General features: G+C 38.9%; 1 protein-coding gene across 2 annotated transcripts in view; it reads right to left on the reverse strand.

The window, feature by feature from the left end:
* Positions 1-21484, reverse strand: part of LOC121950422 (uncharacterized) — a 30033-nt gene extending 8549 nt beyond the window's left edge. Inside the window, exons 1-7 of one of the 2 annotated variants that reach the window (XM_088080001.1) lie at positions 21349-21484; positions 4250-4323; positions 3582-3667; positions 3325-3364; positions 2488-2568; positions 2030-2137; positions 1817-1926 (exon numbers count right to left, since the gene is read on the reverse strand). In XM_088080001.1, coding sequence (XP_087936127.1) covers positions 1817-1926; positions 2030-2137; positions 2488-2568; positions 3325-3364; positions 3582-3667; positions 4250-4315 — 491 coding nt within the window. In that variant the 5' untranslated portion in view covers positions 4316-4323; positions 21349-21484. Of the gene's footprint in view, positions 1-1816; positions 1927-2029; positions 2138-2487; positions 2569-3324; positions 3365-3581; positions 3668-4249; positions 4324-18820; positions 19647-21348 lie in introns of those variants that run through there. The other variant, XM_042496415.2, reaches the window with a different exon arrangement.
* Positions 21485-22722: the final 1238 nt, after the last annotated feature.

Genomic DNA, 22722 nt, shown 5'->3' on the forward strand with positions numbered 1-22722 from the left:
GGAACTTTTACTTAATAAAACATCAGGGAGCTATCTTACTTTTTATTTAAATTTTCACTTGACTTTATAAAAAAAGTTGCTAGGAACTTGCTGGCTATGATGTTGAACATTTCAGTGTTGATTAAACATTTGCTTAAGGCATCTAAACAAAGTTTTGTGTTGGAGTTTGTTATTTTACACATTCTAAATACTGACAGAAAGATTGTCATTTTTATTGTAAATGCATATCGATTCCACATATCGGTTATCTGTCTCATTAACTACTAATAATCGGTATCTAGTAGAAAAGACTGTGATTTATCAGCGCCAGATTGACAAAATCCCATTTTTGTGAGTCTGTACTTTTGGGGATATATAAAGGTAAAAGAATTTTCATCATATAATTTTGTCCAAAGTGTGCAACTTCTGTCCAGCCTTTATGACCACAGGTTTCTATGCTGAGTGGCTGATTACATCTGGAGTCTCAACTTTCAGACAGTGAACACAAGGCAGCTTTAGTGTGTGTGAATGGGTATTTGAGCAGCGAAGTGGCATTAATAAATATAATGTAGACGAGAGAGGATGTCTCCCCACCAGGCCTCTATAGTAAATGCATGACTTAAAGACAGAGACAGGAAAATGAGCTTTAAATAGCTGTCAGTGTCTCGGTGTGAGTGAGACAGCTGTTGACCTGCAGGGAAGGAGTGGGCAGTCAAGCAGGATGGAGCGGTGATTTGGTCTGTTTGGACTCGGTGGCTTTGAGTTTAGGGGGAAGTACATTACAAAGAGCGAGAAATGAGCGTCCCTCTGTCAGAGTTAAACTGACAGGGATACAGCAGTAGATTTCAGGTGTTTAGACTCACAGCTGTCGAACAATCGTGCTGTAAAGCTTATTTAATTTCCGTTTGATCTACCTTTTTAATGTACTAAAATTATATCAATGTGGGAAGTGTTATTCTGTACAAGCGCACTTGATGTCCGTGCACATTTATGTATGATTGCCATTTCCTGTGGGGCTTTGTGCACTGACAGGAAGGCTAATAAAAAACAGAGGAGGAAACCACAGCTCTGGTTTTGTGCGTGTGTGTGTGTGTGTGTGTGTGTGTGTGTGTGTGTGTGTGTGTGTGTGTGTGTGTGTGCGTGTGTGTGTGTGTTAGTGTGTGAGTGGCTGCCCTAATGGTTTGAGCCAGAGGTTACACTCTGCAGAGACTTAGCCAGAGCAATCCTGAACATGTGAGGTGACAAAGAAAATAAAAACAAGACCTTTGGAGACACTCATATGAAGACATTTGTTATGAAAGCTTCCTAAACTGTCACTTATTTTACAGGCTAGAGGTCAGAGGAGTAGTCATATGATCCACAGCAACATCAGCAGTGTGTTCGCTCAGATTAACACTTAAAATAGGCACAAATCACTCAAAATAAACTATAGGGTTCCTTCAACTTAAAGCGAGTGGGATTTAAGACTTTTTAAGACTCTGTTGATAACAACTGAATTAAAATTTAAGACCAATTTTACAGTAGAAGACACTGACAGAAAAAAAAACCCGACTGAAATCAGTTACTTAAGGTTAGGGGATTTTTTTTCAAATATTTATTGTAACACATAACATGACTCTTTGGTAATGTTATTGCAAGAGGCATTTGGCAAGTTAAATTTTTTTAAGTTACCCATTATTTTAAGCTTTTGCAATGCAATGTTAGAAAAAAAGATACATAGAAATCCTACCTCCAATGTCTGAGCAAAGACTTCTGAAAGATTGATTTGGGACATTTTAATGCCAATTAAGGCCTTCTTTTTAGATTAATGAATACAATGCCTTAGCTAAGAACTCACTTGACTCCGAAGCGGTCCATGAACATGATATGGTTCCTGAAGGTTCTGTTGACGTCTAAGTCTATCTGTTTGATCTCAGTGGAGAAGTTACGAGCCTGCTGCTTCATTCTCTGGAAGACGAAAAAGGACAAAAATGTTATAAAAGCTAAGAAATTCACCTATTTAATTGTATCCACATTATAGAGAAATTGTCATCACTTTTAAGATTCATACCTCATATTTTCCATCGTTCTCTTTTTTGACCTTCTCTATATCCAAAAGCAAAGCCCAGGCCTGGCCTCTCAGCTGCAGAGGGATTCCTTTATACACACGCTTCACCAACTGAAACACATTCGAGCAGGCATGAATAGAGACTCTCTAAACATAAAGAGACAGTCTTCACCAGAGGAGAGGGGCAGTGGGTCAAGTATACATGCTGCTTTATGGGAAGTGGCCTTGTTAGCTCTCTTGAATGACAAGGACTCATCACAGGCACTTATGTGCTTGCATTAACTGTCTAGACCAGAGAGGAGGGAGGGATAAGGGAATAAACTGCAGTTAAAAGGGGAATGGAAAACAGATTATTAACAGAAACGGAAATACTACATCAAATAGTTGAAGAAGAAAAAAAGGGAAGAGAGGGCTAAATTAGGACAGGATGTTTGAATGTCCACCACTGCTGAGTTACACACCTTTTCACTGTTCCTGTACTTGTCCCACTTCTTCACCATCTTCAACCATTTCTCCACTCGCTCTATCTCATGATGCTTTTGCTAGGGAGAGGAAAGATGGACATATATGTGGTCCACTGCATATGTGAAAGGGCGTAAACATCAGGGTTCCTGCAGCTTATGGCAAGTAAGATTGAAGACTTTTTAAGATGTTTTTAATGCCACTCGGAATGAAGTTTAAGACCATTTTTCTAATAACCAAAACTGAAGAAGGACAGTTTTATTACAAATGTTTACAAACATTTGTTGTTATATATTTTATATGTTATATGTTTGTTGTTCTTTTTTTTGGCCAGTGAAAAAGTGAGATTATCTATGTCAAATGTTGAAAAAATTAACCCCTTTTATAGTGGTAAAACATGAAAAAACAACAACATATTTTCATAAAAGTACCTATTTGGTTTATCATCAAAGGTGTGAAAAATCTGTCGTTTCTTGCTGGTTTTCTTGTCAAATTTGAGTTTCTCAATGAGATTCCAAAGCTTAAGTTCCCATAATGATGAGTTTAAGAGGAGGAATTTATTAAATTATTTAACCAAAAATGTATGTTACCAATTATTTTGAGGTTTTACAATGCAACATCAGAAAAATCGCAATTCGTTAGATCCTATTCCCCATATATGATTATTTTTAAGACCTCTGAAAGATCCATTTAAGTAATTTTTATACAAACTAAGGCCTTACATTAAGATTGATGAATTCAATGCTTTTAAGAATTTTAAGGATCAGTGGGTACCCTGAAACATGTCAAATGCAAGGATAAAATCTGGACTTTCTACACAAGTTAAAAGCTGATACCTTCTCTTCAAGTGCAGTGGGTGTTGGCAGCTCCTCCTCACTGGAAGTGGGAAGGCAGAAATGCACAGGTGTTATAAATATGGAAATTAAAAGGATAATCTGAGTTTAGCACCAATATAAAACATCAAAATGTGAAAAAGATAAGTAAGAGAAAGAAAGGAAATGGGCCAGAGGTAATCCTAATACAAATGAAAGTGTTCTCCTAGAATTCGAACCACTAAAAGGAAGTTGTCAGAGATTTAAGTCGAGTAACTTACTGCAGGAAGCCAAAGCGGTCGGTGACCTTATAGATGCTGTAGTCAGCATCCTCCCATGGGTCAATGTTGACACCCTCCTGCCTTCCCTTAAACAACCACATACCATAACCCCTGTTAGAGACTATTGTGTGCAAAACAAACAGTTTAACACTGACTTACAATCGTGCTTGTGTACGCTGCAAACACACTGTAATACAGACATAAACAGTGATACTATTTTTTGTTGTCTTTTTTTGCCTGCTTTACTTTGGTCCATCAGCCATTTAAACTACACCAACCAATCTAACATTTCCATTTTTTTTGTCTTCTCTTTAACACGAGGTTCACTTGTTCCATTTTCACTGCCTGTTGGTAAAAAATCTATTCTGACTCCACAGATTGCAGGCAACACTCAGGGCCTCCCTCAGACCATCCACACCCCTGTGTATGTATAAAATACACCTTAAAACACTTCTTTGAAGAATTGTTATTTTAGGCTGGGTCAACTTTACGAAAGATTTCATGGTCTTTGGTAGTGGTTGAAGTCTGTCCCAAAGAGACTGCAGGAAAATGCCCTGCTGTGTGGTTTCCTCCAACTGAATCATGACTGTTTGAGCCACAAAACCTTGTGTGTTTTTTGTGTTTGTCATAAGTGTCCTCAGTATTGTATTGAGTTTGGTGACACTTACCTTGTCATATTTTGAGATGATTTCAGCACGTTCCTCTGCTATTAATGTGTCTATGTCCTTCTTCATGTCAAAATCTGAAAGGAAGCAGACAAAAATGTAATTCATGATCGCCAGGATTGGTCTGAACCACATCAATGTGACCGAATATTTACATCTATAAGATAACATAGCTTGGTGATTTACTGCTGGTCGTAGGTGTGGAATATGGAGAGGGTATTGATAGATGATAAAACAGGTGCAGTTTGATTTAATCTTGTAATAACTGATTAAAAACAGAAGCTAAACTGTTTTTACTTGCCAAAGCAGTGAGAAGAGATTCTGCCGCATCAATTTGTTTCTGAACTTAGTTCAGTGTGTTTATTGACATGAGAACCGCACATCATCTGTTCAAGTTGAGGTCAGAGTGCAGGTCAACTACAGAACACTAAGCTGGAGGGATTCGAGCGTGCACCTCAAAACACCCAGCAGTGTGAATAATTTCCTGACAATAGCTTCAACCCACAGATGTGAATACCTCTTGCTAGTGGTTTGTACACAGAACGGGCATCATTTGAGGTGGTGTCCTTTTATAAAAAAGCACAGGAAAGACACTTGAAATCATGAAAGCTTTAGTTCTTATGTTAAGACTGTGAGATTTCTACAGTCTTATAAGTTTTGTGCAGCTACACTCTGTGACATGGATCTTAATAAACTTGGTAAATCTTAATAAACTGGGTAAGTTTGATGTATGCAGATTGTGCAATGATATCACCTCCTGAAGGCAGGCTAGGACCTAAGCCCATCGACGTCATTACGCAAGAACAAAACATCATCAGCATGTGTCATTCATCTACGTCATTGTAATGATAAGAGTAAAATGTAAAAAACAAATTGAGCCCTTGTCATAGAGGCATTTATGTGTGTCGAAAAAAGAGGAGGAGAATGTGGACGCGATCATGGCTTGGGAAAATAGGCCAACTTGGCATGCCAATTTTGCAAGGAGAGTATTAGCATCTATTTGCATTTAGCAGTGTCGTGCTGATCAGTGCTTCATTTCACGCTGCATTTCTGTTGGTTGGATGGTAGGTGTAGGTCAGCAGTCACACAGAGCAATTCTCATCCCAATTTCCGACACCATCAGAATTTTATCCCAGGCTGTCTTAGATGGCAAGACTGTGTCAATGGCCATCCTTGAACCTCTCTCAATCTTGCCACGTAGGACCACAATTGTAGAGCCACGACCAAAGATATCGCCATATATCTTTCACAATAGTAATCTTTCATCTGGGATGGCCAAAATCGCACAGTGTTTACCGGGCTTTAGACCTGATTTTTGAGTGGGTATATTACATTTGACTGTCACTGGCTGTTCAGGGCATTTAGGGACTTGTTCCTCGCCTTCTTCCAAATCTGTCAAAATCTGAGGCTGTAAATCCAAATAATTTGTCTGATAAGGCCAGCTCAGGTCAGACTGCAGATGGGTCAGATCGGTTCAGAGTGAACCTCTAAACCTCTCACACTGTCAAATCATCTGTGCAGTGAAACAGTTCCAAGGAAGTTTTCCAACCTTTTCCCCTTCTTAATTTTGGAACACACAAACACTGTGTAAAACAACTCAATAATCCTCTGGAGTGCCTCCACACATTTCTTACTTTGTGATCAGGAATCAGGTTTAAGCTCTGACCACTGGAAAAAGCACGTGTCATTCCATTTGAGGGTTATTTACAGGCAGACAGTCACAGTAGGTCAGTGGGTCATAAAAAGGCATATATGAAGTGTGATAGACAGTCATGCGACTTTATGTTTCTATACTATGTAAGTGTGTACACTGGCGCTGACTAGAAAGCCCCAGACTGGCCTGGAAATAAACAGAGAAGTGGACAACTAAGGTCGGACTTGGTGAAACCAGAATTCAGATGCTCCATGAGCTTCCCCCCCTCCCATTTACTTGCAGTATAACCCCTCCCTGACCTCAGTCTGTCCCTCTAAGCCTGTCTCTAGCCTCCCATGGCTGATGAGCTCTGGCAGCAGGCTCTGCTGTTTAGCAGTTGTCAGGGCTCAATAATCGCCCAAGAGAGAACAGCCTTATCTTGCGCTTGCAAAACCAGCATTTCAGAGTGACATTTGGATATAAAAATATGCAAGTTATGCCTAGCACAGTGGATGACAGGAGATAAAAGAAACAGTGACAAAACCCAGGCCACCCTTTTAATGTACTGTAGGCATTAATGCATCAGGGTTAAGGACCACCTGCCACTTTCTGGTGTTTATTTTAAGTAACAAGGTAGACAACAAGGCCTTTGTCATGCTGCGACCTTAAATGCTATCATGGGACGGATGCCTAAGCTAAGAAAATACAACAAATGTCATGACTGAGGAATACTTTCACTGACATTTGACAACATGTGTAGCCAGTTGAGGCCTCAGGCGAGGTCTGGCATGCCGTAAGCAACAGGTGTGAAGGCACCTGCCACCTCACACAAACACCCTTTAACATTTCCCCACAGACCGTTATGCTTTGTTGTGCTGACCACGGCACATTTCGTCTGAAACCATGCAACATTTTCCCAACAAAATTTCGCCTAAATCTTGATATAAGAACAGTGGGCACACTGACAGATAAGCTAAAGGGGGTAGTTTGTTTAAGATGCAGTTTGTATCATGTATGTTTTGGTTAAGATATGATAGATGGCACTACATATTTCTACACATGACATTTACTGTCCTAGTTAAGCTAAACTAAAGGTGGGAATTTTATTTTATATAAAGCTGAGAGAGAAAAAAAAGAGATATGGAGAATGTACAAGACTGCAGGTAAGTGAGAAAGTGAAACTAAAGCTTTACTTATGTTTTTCATTAAGTACCAGGTCCCTCAACCAAAAAACCTGATCCCCAAAACCCCAGCAACCAGTCTTGTCCATCAAAACAACAGCTGAGTCTCTTGTCTAACAGGTGGTCAATGAAACCAGACCACCGAACAAATAGCCTCCACTGTTTCATGCTTTCCATTTTAAAATTTCTCTTTTCTTGTCCATCTCAGGTCAAACTATCTCAGGTTTTTCGAGGCGTCAGCATTCCTTTCTGAACAGCTGAGTAAGCAGCCTGAAAGGTGGTGGAATTAACACGGCTCTAAACCTGCACAGATCATATGATGAGAGGAAAGGACATGCAGAGCTATATTCATTCAAAAGTCTGCTGTGACAAAGCTTAAAAACCAAATTAGGAAAAGATAAAGCTGAGATTTTCAACCTTTTGTATGTTGTTCCCCTCTCAAGGGGTGGAGGGTATTAAAATGATGTGACTAACATAACTTAACATCAAAATTGATGTGAATAGATCTGTTGAAGGCCTGTTTGTGTTCACTGTCTATATATATATATATATGACTTATAAATACTAAATAGATGGGATTGAAATAAAGCATTACCCTAAAGATGGACAATGCATGTCTCCTTCGTTCCACTGTGCACAAATGAAGCCATCTTGCACTGATGAGATAATTAGGAGCCAGTCTGCCTCGTAGCGATCTCTGCCATATCGAGTTCCTGTCTATACACTCATCCCACAAATCACGAGCGGCACCACAGATCACAGGCAAACCGATGGCACACACAGCCCAGTTTTATAGCATCAAATAACCAACTGAAGCCAAAAATGAACATTTAAAAAAACATTGGCGTGATAAGAACTACCTAGAAAGACAGAAGCTGCATTTGGGAAAAATTCTTTTACACCTACTTTGAGTTTTTAGTTTTGCTCATGTCCCATTCACTAATATGGATGTGGTAGGTAGGTACCACCTATACTGCAGCACAGCCACCATCAAGATGTTTTGGCTTCACTTTTAGGGAGCTGTCATGTCATCAGTCTCTGTGCTGTATACAGTCTAAGAGCCACACCAACAATCAGAGCTGAGATTATGCTACCGGTCATCATTATTATAAAATAATCGCTTATTTTCTTTTCCTGTCTACAATTCTCATTTCATAGATTAATCATTTACCATGTCAAGACATATCTGCACATGAAAAGCGAGGGCTGTGAGACACATTGTAAGGAACACATGTCTAACTTCAAGGCTCTGGAGGGGCCTTGAAGTTAGTCATGTTAGTCTGAAGGAGTAAAACAGAGATGTTTTCATTCACGCTGCACGTGGGGAATCGTGATCTGTTTTGTATCACTGCCCACTACGTAGATGGCTGTAAAAGGTCTGTTAAGCCTCATCTTTAGGTTCCAGCTGCTTACTTCCTGTGTTGAGTCTCTAGCTTGCTGATAGTATTGTGTTTGGGGTCAGGAAGAAAAGGAAACCAGTGACTGCCACTCCTTCAACAGCAGGTTCAATGAGGACTGCTACCAGAGCAAGACAACAAAATATATCCTCCTCCAACCAAGGAAAACCCTTTTACTGACAAAGCTTCAAATTATCCAGACTCTGTGTTTGTAGTCAGCAAGAAAGACATGAGTAATGCCACAAAGTGGTCAGCTCACATTAACACTCGTGGTATTTTGCTTGTGAGTCACCAAACACAGCTGAGGCCCTCCTCAATGGACCGTCAAAGGCATTACATCTTGTGGTTGGTACAAAGAAATTCACTTTGAGCAGCTTTTTTCAAGTGGTGGCTGGGAAGGTGGCTAGTTGTGGTGGGGATCAGGGTGTCAAACAGAGGGAAGCTGGGGGAAAACAGTGAGTAAGCAGCAGAGAAGGTCAGTGAGTGGGAGAGAGATCACGCAAAGACAGTTACACATCACACCTGGGGGAGTGTAGTTAGCTGGGTGGCGTGTCTTGAGGAGTTAAAATAATTTATGAGGGAAAGAGATTCATTAAGATGTAAATTATTTACAGCTTTTAAGTAGATTACAAGCTGAAAACGTAAGATGAAAGAAGCAATAATATCCTTTCATAAGTCACTCTAAATGTAAGCTGAGTGAGGCAGAGGGGATGAGTGGTAGGTGGGCCAGTTAAGTGAAGTTAAAAACCAATTTAATGTTTGGCTAAATTTTGATAACCTGTTTGCTTACAGGATACAACAGTTTAAGCCTAGGTGACATAATTTCCTGTTATGACATAAAGCTCTAAATCTAGCTTGCGTATATAAGTTGTCAGCGCACTGTTGTAACCACAAACAGCTTGCACAGCACTCCGAGTCACATCCAGCTAATACCAGGGTTTTAAGCAAAAATGCAGCAGTCAGAAGCTACTTTAGTAATTTACCACCAAAATGTCTTTAAATGTACTGCATCTCTCTGCTGTGTTCAGCCAAGGTATGACCAACGTGCCCTTATGGATGAAGCCATAAACACTCAGACTTTCAAGAATCATTGGAACAAGTGGTTTTATTACAAAAATTTACAGGGAGTACAGCTGTAAACAAGTCCCTGCATGGGGACCCAAAGGCCGTTTATTGCTGTCTAAGAGCCTGTAAGATAGCTTACGGTACAACAAAATTAGAAAAATAAGAAAAAAATGACACTCACTGACAATATTGTTAAAATGAAATTACACTTTCTGCTGTATTTACTTTTCACCATTATTTTGCTGGGATGATAAAGCAGATGTCATCTTTTACATACTGTATATCTCTACATTTCCTTGATCCATAATCATCTCTCTTTTTGGCATATTTCAGTCTTAATCAGAATAGCAGTCAGAGTAAAGGCAGAGGATTATACAAGAGCAAAGTCAGGAATGACAGACCGAGATTAGAAAAAGTCTGGCAGGAGTCAACTAACTGTGGGAGCCTGGAAACTCTGAGTGTAGCAAGCTACACAGGGTTGATAATAAGAGGCGTGTATTTACTGTGTGTGTTTGTGTGTGTTTGTGTGTGTGTGTGTGTGTGTGTGTGTGTGTGTGTGTGTTAAGTATGAGTGTATCAGTGGGAAGACATCTTTAGATGAAGCCTCTGAGTGAAACTACATCTGGGTGTGGAAAGTTTATACCCCCAGCACGAAGGACTGAGGGAAGTTATGTTTCATCCTACTTACAGATACTGCATTGAAACCCCAAGGGACAGATTTATCTAATTTTATGATCCGATCAAATTTTTCATAGAGCATCTTCTTTGTGGCTGGCACACAAACCCTCTCCCCAAACCGCTGATGGCGTGACGAAGGACATGACGACAGATGTTTGGTTCATTTTACCACTGAATGATTAGTCCGTGCTGCGTGGTCAGCCAAAGGACGCTCTGGCTCGGAGATCAGACAAGCTCTGGCTATGCTCTCATCCAACCTGGTTAACCTCACAGAGCATACTCCCATACTGTGACTCTTCTATCATACATCTGTCGCATTCAGTATATACTTCAGTATGTATATTACTTTCCTGAATATGCTTGGATTAACTGAAATTACCACCCACTAAACACCAAAGGCAAGAAAGAAAATACCATCCAATTTTACCATCTTATTTTGCTGGATAACAATATATGCACATATGTTTTTTTATACCTAATGCCAGTGAACATCTACACCTAGTCCACATGTACACGGGTATTTTATAAAACACATTTCCTCCTCCGGTTTAAAAAAAAATTCCATTAACACCAACAGTGTTATCTTGTCGACCTGTAATATCGACAGGAACGTTTAGTTTGATCCGATGCTGATACTTCATTTTAAAGCCATTACCTGCCAATGACATGCCACATGACAGATAACATGCCAGTTCTATCTTGCATCCCTACTTATTTTTGTGGATTCATAAACAGAGGGTCTTGCTTTTGTATTCATATTTAAAAGATCTACAATGGAAAACTCATAAAGTTTAATAGCACTATGACAACAAACAACAGAAAACCTTATCACATGCTTCTCATTTGATTGATTCCTTTGCTGTCTCAAGTATACTGAAATCCCATGACATAATTTTTTCTGAACATGTTTGCACAATGATATGGTGTCTACACAACACCTTCATAAGATTCACTATCATACCACACATTAAATGTACTCCGTTTGCAATTGTGGTGGTGGGTAATAATTTCAGTAATTACTGCATCAATTACTAATACAATTCATGGCAATACACTTCAAAGAATGAATTGTAACTCACTATGTGTAATCATCCCAGTCATTACATTAGCTTAATGCTGTAGGCTAGTGGTGATTGTGGAGAACAAGCATATCATTCCAGTGCAGAAAAGGAAGGAGGCTAACAAGCAACCACATGGCTCTAATTTCCACATGAAGAAGTCTGAAGTCCCAGATGGCTTCAGAGCTCCAGTTTTTAATGGGTGTCAGACACAGTGTGTGCAAAATATCAGACAAAGAGAGAGAAACAGAGAGAGAGATCATCACTCTAGGAGATGGTTTTCTATTTTCAGCAGGAGCAAGGTAGCTGTAAAAATTATATCAATTAATATTACAGATTTCCTCTTGTCCCGGTTCAAGTACTCCTGCCACAAACTGCAGTCATGTTCACCCACAACAGATCTTTTGTTAATTTCCTCTCAACACAACCCTGATATGGCAGTGGAAACAAAGTCTTGTTATAAAAATGGAGCCCTCAGAGACTAAGAATATCACTAAATAGCCCCACAGGAGATCTAAGCAGGCTGGTACGAGATGTTCAACAGCTGTCTCTTTCTCGAAAGGAGGGTTATGGAGTCCAGATGAAACTTCAGAGATACTATAAAGCTGCTCAAACTGTGTGCTCGAGGTTCTAGCGTAAGACAGACAGGGATTCAGTATTAGTGCATGGTGCAGAAGAGAGAATAACTGGTAGAAAGAAACATGTTGTACTACTACAGGGGTGTCCAAACTTTTATAGGGGCCAGATTAGATAATTCAAAAACAACTGGGGGCCAGCTGCTTCATCATATGGATTACTTACTAAAAAAAATCACATGCAAATGACACAAATGCAACTATTTTATCTTTAAGTGAAAAAGTTTTCAACTTTCCAATAAAGCAGCAACCCTGTTGCTGTCGACTTTATGCGTCTTTGCAGTGGCCATGTCTGTTACCTTGCAGGAAATATACAGTGTCAGGTAAACTGATATTGGGTTTTCAGGGCCCGATACTGATACCAATAGTTGAAACCGGTATGCATTTACAAATATATATATATATATATGTTCAAATTTAGAACTTGAAATGCAACAAACTTAAATACAGAACTTTGTTTAAATGCCTTTGGTAAATGTTTAATCAAAACTGAAACTTTCAACATCATGTACAGCAAGGTCCCTGCAACTTATTTTTATACAGTTCAGTGAAAATTTGAATTAAAAAAATGAATGAATAAAGTTTCTCCTATGTCGACACTTTCTCTGCATGTATAACAGACTGTCTTCCCTGGTGTTGGTTGAGTGTAATACGCACACTTTTTCATTAAATTTTATCAGTGATCATTAAAATTAAAAGCAAATACTGATAATCTGCAAAATGCCAAATATCCGTCCAAATAATTGTCCAGGCCGATAATCTGTGGACCCTTAGTTTCACCTACACAGTTCTTACTTGAGTTTATACAAACTGTACAAACTGTATGATTGAATGCAAAGTGATCTTACTTGATTAACCAATATTGTATTAATCATATAGTATATATTAAAAGACAAGCCAAGGGATGTTTAAAATTGTTCTGAAGGCAACAACTATCCTCTGGGCCAGACTTTGGACATGACTGTATTAATAGGTTTTATTGTGTTTTCTATCTTGAAGCATGTTGCCCATGATGATCCATTATAATACAACAATGATGTGTGTGTAAAAAAAAAAACACACAACAAAAAAACATCAACTTTCAGCCCCATGCTACCAAACATGTGTTTTGCAGGTGTGATGGTGTATGGACAATGGGCAATTGTTTACTCTAAGCTCAGCGGTTCCTCGCGGGAATTGTACATAGTGGCTAATGACTCACAGCAAAGCATGACAAACAGTGCGCTAACTTAATCTACTCCTGACCTGGTTGAAGCAATCACTAAAACCATATAAATGAGAAAACTAACTTAGGAACAGGGAGAAGAATGATGCCAAATTTGGCCAATGAGTGAAAAAACTGCTGATGGCCAGCCACAAAGTCTCCTCAACAAGAGATGCCTTGTCTTTCTCGCCGTATGAGGCTCTCGTTCCTCCTCAGTGTCCCTCCAATTCTTTTGTACACTGTAGTGTTTGTGTTTATGCATAGAGAAATAGCAGTGACACAGAGACTGTGTGACCCAGGGGCAAAACAGATAGAGCACAAGGACTGGAGAAAAAAAAGCACATGGCTCAGAATAGCTTGTTGTCCCCAAGGGTTTTTTTTTTCCTGCTCTACTCTGTATTACCACCATAACTCTCCCTTATCATATTCTCAAAGCTGAGCACACAGGACACAAATTTACCAACTCTCAAACTACCTAACCTTCTACCGATTTTAAAGCAGGAAATAACAACTCTGAGTCTGGGGAAGGGGAGCTCACCCTGCATCTGCCTGGCCTGAGAACAGTCTCTCTGGTCCTGGCTGATGTCTCCCCAGTTACCTGGGGGGAGGGGAGGGTGTCTAAATATAACAATGACCACACAAAGTTTCAGATGCTGGAATCGCAGGCCAGCTAGAGAGGGCTTGTTTCCCAGAGTGGCAGCACTTTTTCAAGGGGTGGTATGAGGAGGACAAGAATGTCAAGGGAACAGTATTCATAAACAAAAAACCACAGGACCCTGCTGAGAAAGCCACATTCTCATAAATGGATCCTCTTCCTTGCAAAGGATGGAGTCATAATACAAGCAGTTAAGCCAGAGGGAAGCTCTCATCTCCAGTTTAAATAAGTGCGATACTATAAACTAGCACTATCATTATATAAAAGCTTTCTATAGTCATATCTACATGAAGTCAACAATTCATGGTTAAGAAATACTCAAGGGAAAACACACAATGTTTAGGGAAGTTATGCAACCTCCCACCGACAGTCAGCTATGACATGCTTCTGCAATACAAACCTTTACTGAACCTAGATTCAAATGCCCAGGTCATCAATAGAGAATCCAAATAATGAGACCTAAAACCTGGAAATTAATTAGCATTTCAGCACCTCTGGCTCCCTCATCTCAAAGTCAATGGTTTTTTTGAAACCAGTTTTCAGTTTGAAGCTTGAAATAAGGTCTGTGATTAACACAGGCTTTAGAGACCCTCACGTTTTGTTCTACGACATAAAATTCATCAGTAATACTCCATTTGCGAACTTTAAAGCAGGTTTCTTTAAAAAGGCAGTTGCCAACAAGAAGCTAAATGAGACTACAGAACATCATCAGGCCGAACCATGCCGAACTCGGCTCTCTAGCCTTACAGCGGTGGGGTTTCGACTGTAGTGTTGTTTGTTTAGGCTCAAAAATAGTTTTTTACTTCTGGCGAATCCACCAAAAATCCCAAAATTTGCATTCTTTTGTGAAGATTATCTTGCTGAACAAAACATGTATATATCATAAACACGTTACGGGCGACGTTAGCTTCCAGGTTGGCCTCACAAAAACATAACATCTGATAGTTAACCTATGTATACCACAAATATGCATCACAGCACAGAACTGGTTTCACAATACCAAAACTATCCAAAGGTGAACACACAGAGACTGTGTTACCTGTGAGAAAGGCCCAACCAGTGCCAAAGTCAGCTCATCTTGAGTCAAAAGCTAAGCAGAAATTCTGCTAGTTTCACTGATGCAGAAATGGGGGATTATGGTACATGTAAGGGGAGCAGACTTGTTCTGAGTGGAAACTGTAATTTCAAAATAAGCAAAAACAAATCTAAAGTGGCATCTAAAAAAGACACAAACTAGAGACAATAATAGAGGGGAAATTCCAAGTCAGCCCAATTTAGCCTTTATACAAATGCCAAAAAACAACAACTATCTGGGCTATTATTCCATGGAGCTATCACTCATGTCCTCAGTGGTGTATCTGTTTTCAGCCTGATAGATCTCAACAGAAATGTGACCTCAGTTTTAGCAACAATGGAGTGTGGGGAATAGATCTGACTCACTTCTGGTCAAATTCAGCTCATGTAAATTTTTCACCAGTCCTGGCAGGTCCAACTTACAATGACATAAAAAGAAAAAAGCAAAAAAAAAAGGTCAAGTTTAAAAGGCTTGAACCAGCCACAGTTTCAGTATTGTTAAATTGCTTATCCGTATTACTGCAAATTACTTTTTTGTTGATTCTATACATATCATTACCACACTGAATGATACTGAAATGAGATAATAGGACTTAACATCATGGAAGGTCATGGAATTGGCTTTTTTTTGTCATTGAGTCATAAATTAAGAATCGCATCAGGGAAAAAAAACAATGAGTTCATAGTCACGAAAATTATTCTGGCTGTACAAATATCTGAGTAGGTCACAACTAACATTAACAATGTCATGGGTTCAAATCTACCGGATGACTGAAGCCTTTGTGTCTGCGAGGCTTTCGTCCCACGGTCCTCACACACTCATATTTGTTGAAGTGTAAACTCAAAATAGCATCTAGGTGTGAATGTGAGTGTGACATCCTAAAGTGGAGAGGGTGTATCCCTGACTACTGCCCAGTATCTGCTGAAATAGGCTCCAGGACCTTATGACCCTGATCAAAATAAGGGATATGTACAAAGGCAATATTTCCAAGTCAACCGTAAATAAAACACTAAAACTCTGAAAAGATATTTTATGTGTCACAAAGTAGGCCTATAGCTTCTCTGTCCTCTTCATGGTTGGCAAAAGGCTTCACTTTCTGGTGCGTTTTGTGACATCCAGAATTAGGCCTTTGACGTCTATCATAATGCCACCATTCAGGCAGACAAAAAGGCCATTGATGCCTCTCCACTGAAATAATATTATCATAGCAGAATACATTGAAGGCTGCTGAATGAAGAGTTACGAGACAACCATAGATGAACATTAAATTTGGTCTCAAAGTGAGACACTGAGATTTTGTGAAAAAAACTTTTAAATCATATTAAAGTGATGGTATTCATCAGTAGAGTTGTTATGCAAACTAAACCTAACTTATTTGCAATGCTGCTTAAGTGCAGGAGAGAAATATATCAATGATTTTTGATGCCTCATGCAGTAAGGTAAGTGGCGATTTACAGAAGAAAAATGAAAAAGGCTTAATTTACTCTGGCCCATTCACGGGCATAAAAACAAAATATGGGCTTGCATGCTTTGCCTCACGCGTGGCTCACATCCTGTTAGCATCTGAGAGGGCAATCAGATCATTGTTCAAGAGCACATTAAAGTCAATTCAGTTCAAGGAGGCTTTACTGGCATGACCATAATCAAACAGTATTGCCAAAAACTTTAAGTCCCTGTATTTACACCCATTTCTTAAAGTCACATAGTACAGCTGGATTGTATTGACCAATGATCAAACTTATGCAGCAAAGCAAAAAGTTAAGGCTTTTCCTTTATTTGGCCATGAAGAAGATATAAATCAAGAATAATGTTATAATAAATACATTTATCCAATAATCTTTTTTTTTAATCCCTTTGTTGAAAATGGGCATCACAGTACAACTGGGGATTGTTCGACTAATTGGGATTCTCAGATATGAAATTAGGCCATTTGACCCCAACAAGAACACAGAGCAGAAAAAGCGACACAATTAATAATAAAGAAATGCTGAAGGGTGAGTGGATGGGGGCTCTTGCATGCATCATACAACAGTACACCAACAGTGCTGTCACCTTTCCGGTATGGGGCTTCCTTCTCAAACCACAAGCAGAGCGTCACACGATGTGACATACTAATGGTTGAATATAGAAACAATATAAAAAAATACAAAACGCTCCATGCTCCAGACTATACAAATATCCTCAGATGACAATCTGTGGACTGATTTGTGCTAAGGTAATTATATGATCCTGTCCATCCATTAGCATAGGACTGCAAGCATGCATGTGCACAAACACAAAACATAATAATCTGACTCCTTAAACGTACTTCACATGCCTTTGCAATCAAACCACTTATTAATGAAAGTGTATATTTAAATGTGGTAAATGGATGGATGTGCACTTGTCAGCTGAACCATGCACATCTGCTACATTACATAGAAAACAAAAACACAATGAGGGGGGCAAATGACAGCACAACAATGAGCTCCAGACATCTGGTAGAGGATAAAAGCTAAATCCTGCTGGAGATCTTTCAGTCAGATTGTCTGTAACCTCCCCCACTCCATACATGAACCAGTGAGACGCCCAGTTAACCCTCCAAAGGGGACCATGCATGGCATGACATGACATACAGACCAGTAACTGGCCTACTTCTGGATGCTGGAGAATCTGTGGTCTGTGTGGGGTAAAATTCTGTGTTATCCAATGACAAGGTGTATGTCTCCTTTTAGAATTAAAGCAGGTTTCATGCAGCTTACTACAAGTTAGAATTAAGACTTTTAAGATGTTTTTAATGCCACTTGGAATGAAGATAAAGGCCAATTTTCTAATTACTAAAACTGAAGAGGGACTATTTTATCTTGCCAAAATGTTTATTGTAATATAAAACATAGTGTTTTTTCACAAGTGACAAAGTTAAGACCACGTTAAATGTTGAAAAAACAATCCCTTTTATAGTGGAAAACATGGAAGAAAATGAAGGTATTATCATAAAAGTATCTATTTGGTTTACCATCAAAACTGGGAAAATCTGTCATTCCATGCTGGATTTCTTGGCAAAAATTTATTGGCTGCATGTGAGGTTACCCTGCTTCCATTACCATCATGGTGAATTTAAGAAGAGGAATTTATTAAATTATTTAACAACATATGGATGTTACCAATTATTTTAGGTTTTACAAGGCATTGTCAAAAAAAAAACAAAAAACATTTGATCCTATTCCCCACACATGATCATTTTAAATACTTATGAAAGATCAATTTAAGTCATTTGAATACAAACTAAGGCCTTATTTTAAGATTTTGTGAATTTTAACCTTTTTAAAACGTTTTAATTATCATCGGATTCCTGTTATCTCAGTCATAAGTATAGTTTCTGATTCTGCCTGATAAGCAGGCCTATGCATCATTAAAATGCGGAACTTAAGGAAGTCAAGACTGTAACAGACTGAGAATTGTCTTCATACGGAGACATAGCGATCAAACACATACTGTTTGCTTTAGTGAGTAACCACAAAACTGAGGACAAAGACGTGGATCCAATCACATTTTTGACATCCTAGCAATGGTTTACAAGATATTTAACTGCTGGAAAGCCCGTGAAGAGTGATGCAAAATCAGAAATTCCCCCAGAGAAGCGCTCGGTCACTGCTCTTACCACAAAGGACTTGTAAGGTTAGACATCTACTCTTACAGTAAATGGCATTTGTTCCCAGAACAAGAGCTGGCATAAATCTTCATTTCTATAGTTCACGTGGGAGCACAACCGAACGTTATTCACAGCTGTCTGCGCGCGAGCTGCCGTTGAATTTATTGCTTCCTTTACTGGTTTGTAGTGGATTAGGTAAGTTGTAAAAACACAAAAGCACCAGATAGAGGACTAGGCGACAAGTCTTTTGTGGCCACCCATGTACTAGCGTTTACAGCCCTGATATGGGCTAATATGGTAGCATAAGTGAAGTGTAAACAGTAGCTAATGTTCAATACTAGCAAACGGTCGTCGCTGCTTACCTTTTGGAGTGACTTCCCTTCTTCTTCGGCTGCGCTGTACCTACAAGTAGAAACAAAATCCACTATTCTCATTCTCTCCCTCGCTGTCCAGGGGAGCCGAAACCGAATTACTGTCACTGAGCTGAAGGCCAGTCCCCGACTATCGACTAGCGTCGCTGAAACCGATGCTGGTCAAACGGACGCACCCCCCGAGCGAAGCTCCGCATGCCGCGAGCTGGCTGCAGCTGTCTGGCAGGCGGTAGTCCAGTGACAGTGCGACGCACGCGCAAGAGCAGCGGCGGAAGGCGCGCGCCTCTCGGTGAAGGAAAGTTAGAGCATGGTTTCCGTGTCTGATGTGATGTGATGTGAGCTGAAGACCTACATGTATGGATGATTTTATTTAAACAGAAAACAGTGGAACGCTGTCTTTTTGCTACTTCATAATTATATAATGATTAAGATTTTATTTTTAGTCTAATTTTAAGATTGTACACAGGTACTCCCCAATTAAAGATAATATCTGACATTTCACCACAAATATTCCCAATAGATGCACTTTTTGTAATTGTTCAGGAGAAATAATTGAGCAGGTTTTTGTAGACTGTTTTCATGTCACCTTTTTTGGTTTGATATAGAGATTTAAAAATGAATTTAAAAAAAAAAAAGATGTAACACTAACAAAATTCGATATATTACTCTTTAAAAAAAATCCCAGCTTCTTAGCTGATGAAAAGTATGTGATTAATTTGATTATTATTTCAGAAAATGTTTTATACATAAAATTATCTGGCTAAAAATACTTCCCTCCTTTTCTATTTTAGAGATACAGCTTTTAAAATATACATGACAACAATGGAACATTTAAAATTCATCAATTTTTAAATTGGCAAAACCATTAGAATATTTAGACATTTCAGTTTCATTTGATCTTTAGTTCAGACTGGGTTTCTTATGTCCTCATTATGCACCCAAAATGTGTTTTAATTGTGAAATAGGCTGTTGTTTTAGAACTTTTATTTTGAAGATATTAGATGCATGTGATGAATGTATCAGTAAAGTTTGAGTAAAATAAAACAAAAGTTTAAAAGCCATCAAGTATGCAAGAAAATTATTTGGATGACCAAACAAAGTCACCTCGTGCCCTCTGCTGGATTAAAAGTAGACATACAAGTGATACTGGAATTTTGCCTCGTTTTAACCCTGTGAACCCTGAAAAAAAATGGCTTGATTTCTCTCAAAACATGAAAAGAAGGCTATGAGCCAAAAAAAGCTGAAAAATTACAAAGACATTTGTAAAAAAAAAAAAAAAAGTACAAGAAAATTGTAACATAATTTAAATTATGCTTCAAACATTTTCATGTAAAGCAAGGTTTCATTATGACCTTCATAGGTTATGCACTTAATGTGGGCGTTCCAAAAAGCTTATTTTTCTTTCTCAGATTGTTCATCTGAGTTGCAGGTTATAAACCATTTAGCCAACACTGAAACACTCTTTGGGGCCCCCATAGAGTTGAACATGTCAAGCATTTCACAAGCAAGAAGAAATTTTAAAAAACCACACAAATGTGACCTGTTGACACCAACACCCCACAGCTCGGTTGTGTGCCGCCCTAAATATAGCAGATATGTATGTTTTGACCCATATAAACAAGTGGAACCATGCTTAATATGTATTGGACTTCGCATTATAAGTGTAGTTACTTTAAATAACTAACAGCAGAGTACAGTACAATTTCATACATAATCAAAATCTGTCTTTTGCCTGTGCTTTAGGATTGGCCTATTCTCTCTTTATTTACAACAGCGTGCAACAGTGCCCCGCTGTGTCTGGATGCAGACTAATGCACATTAAGCCCTCTCTCTTTGAAATGACAACCTTTTTCATGAAAGACATTTGACAAGCACAGTTGTAAAAATTACACTTTAAAGAGAGCAAATCAAAATGTCTGCTGGGAAAAAGACCTATTTCAAGACTTTCTTGACAGACCTTCTTCACAGCAGACAGCCTGACTTGTCTTGATAAAAAATTCAGATGTGAATAATAACATTAACAATGTCTACATTCCAGTTGGCCGTCCTCATAGCAATACTACCAAGTCAGCAGGAAACTGGTACACCTGAGTCGAATGCAGTCCTAATTAGAGCTGTCCATGCTGTGGCATGTCAAAATATCAGCTGTGAAAAATGTGCGTAGAAGCTGACACTGACAATGCACAGTCACACAGGTGTTTCCAGTTATTTGTGGTTGATTAGACCTCTTTTTAAATGTTGAAATTGAGTAGAAAAGTTTAGGGAGTTTGCTGAGGTCATTAAACTCATGCTTTACAAGGGTGTAGGCCAGGGATACTCAACTTGCTATGCTTGGGAGTCACTTTACAGGAGGCCAAGGGCCAGTTAATGAACAAACAAGTTAATATATAAATTATTAGCCCATACCTCCCCTGGCACTTTTAATAGTAAACAAGCTCCATTTGGTGCATTTTGTGCTCTCTGGCATCTTATTTACATTGAAAGTAAAAAAAATTAAATGTCATTCAGGTGGCGCTTACCAGCAACTGCATGAATCCTGGTTCAGGTCTGATTTGTAACACTTCCAGCATACTTGTGCAGTGCTGCGTGGTTTTAGGCAAAACTGGCACCAGTGACCCACTGTGAGTAACCCACTAGTGGCTTGTACAAAGAGAAGGGCAGCAAAAAGCATTCTAAGGTCATTGCTGACAGGAGAAAAAAAAACATCCAGTGAGATCAGAGAAACCACATGACTGTCTTGTGTCTACACCCTCCCCAGGCAAACAGAGGAGTTGCAGCCGCGGGGAAAGTGGGAGGCATTAAAAAATTGCTGCATTTCATTAAGTGATGCCATTTGTAAGGCCCTGATGTTTGCTGGTTGGAATCATTGTTCAGGATACCACAAAAATGCAAGAGTCATCATTTGTGTGATGAGTAACACCTGAGCATTTTCTGCTATGACAAATCTGTCTGCAGTGGATTAGACCAATGGACATCGGGGATAAAAAAAGCTAACAGTGAAACAGATGAACAGACCACTGATGGTTCTTACAATTACAATAAGTTATGACAAATGCCCAATTTTCAGCATATGTAACATTCATTCATTGCGCAAAATTAAAAAAAAACACTTCCACTTAGGGTTGATGTTTTCTTGAGTATTCACTTTGTCAATAAAAAACATATCAGACATACTTTAGTAATCCCCGGGGAATTGTGGTTCACTACAGTCACTCTGATGCTACTATAGAGAATTATAGCAAGCGGAAATAAGTAATAGGACAAGCATATAAAAATATAAAATAAAAACACAGTAAGAGTAAACAATTGCTACAGTATGTAAATATTTTGATATTTAAAATAAACATCATCAGAAGTCAGCATTTTCGCTGATTCCGATATTTCATTTTAAAGCCATTATCTGCTGATACCGATGACATGCCAATATTACTGTGCATCCCTTGTTACAAATCAATGGACAACACTGCTGTGTGACACGAGTAGATGTTTATATGATTTTTTCAGTATTACACTGCTAAATTACACAAAAAAACATTAATTAATATTATACCCACAAACCTTTTCTAGATTTATTTCCATAATTGTTACTATTTTATGATCTGTATATCATGTTGACATAAAAACAAAAAAAAAATCCACAATAGATCATTTTATCCATTCTGCCCATCCCTATTAGACTGTATTTGATGGGGAGATCATCAATATCATGTGCATCATCTTTACAGTACAACAGTGAGTGCATGAAGTACTGGGTGCAGTGAAATACTCATGGTGTCTGTGATGTCATTGCCAACATCAAGTATTTCCATTGGATACCTGCTGTCCTCATACAACCCATAAATGCAAAGATTTCAGAGACCTCTGGGGGGCGCTGTTTCTACAGAGACAGGCGT

This window comes from Plectropomus leopardus, chromosome 7 (assembly GCF_026936395.1).
Source record: "Plectropomus leopardus strain MGB_pleo_1.0 chromosome 7, ASM2693639v1, whole genome shotgun sequence".
NCBI classification, from domain to species: Eukaryota; Metazoa; Chordata; class Actinopteri; order Perciformes; family Serranidae; genus Plectropomus; species Plectropomus leopardus.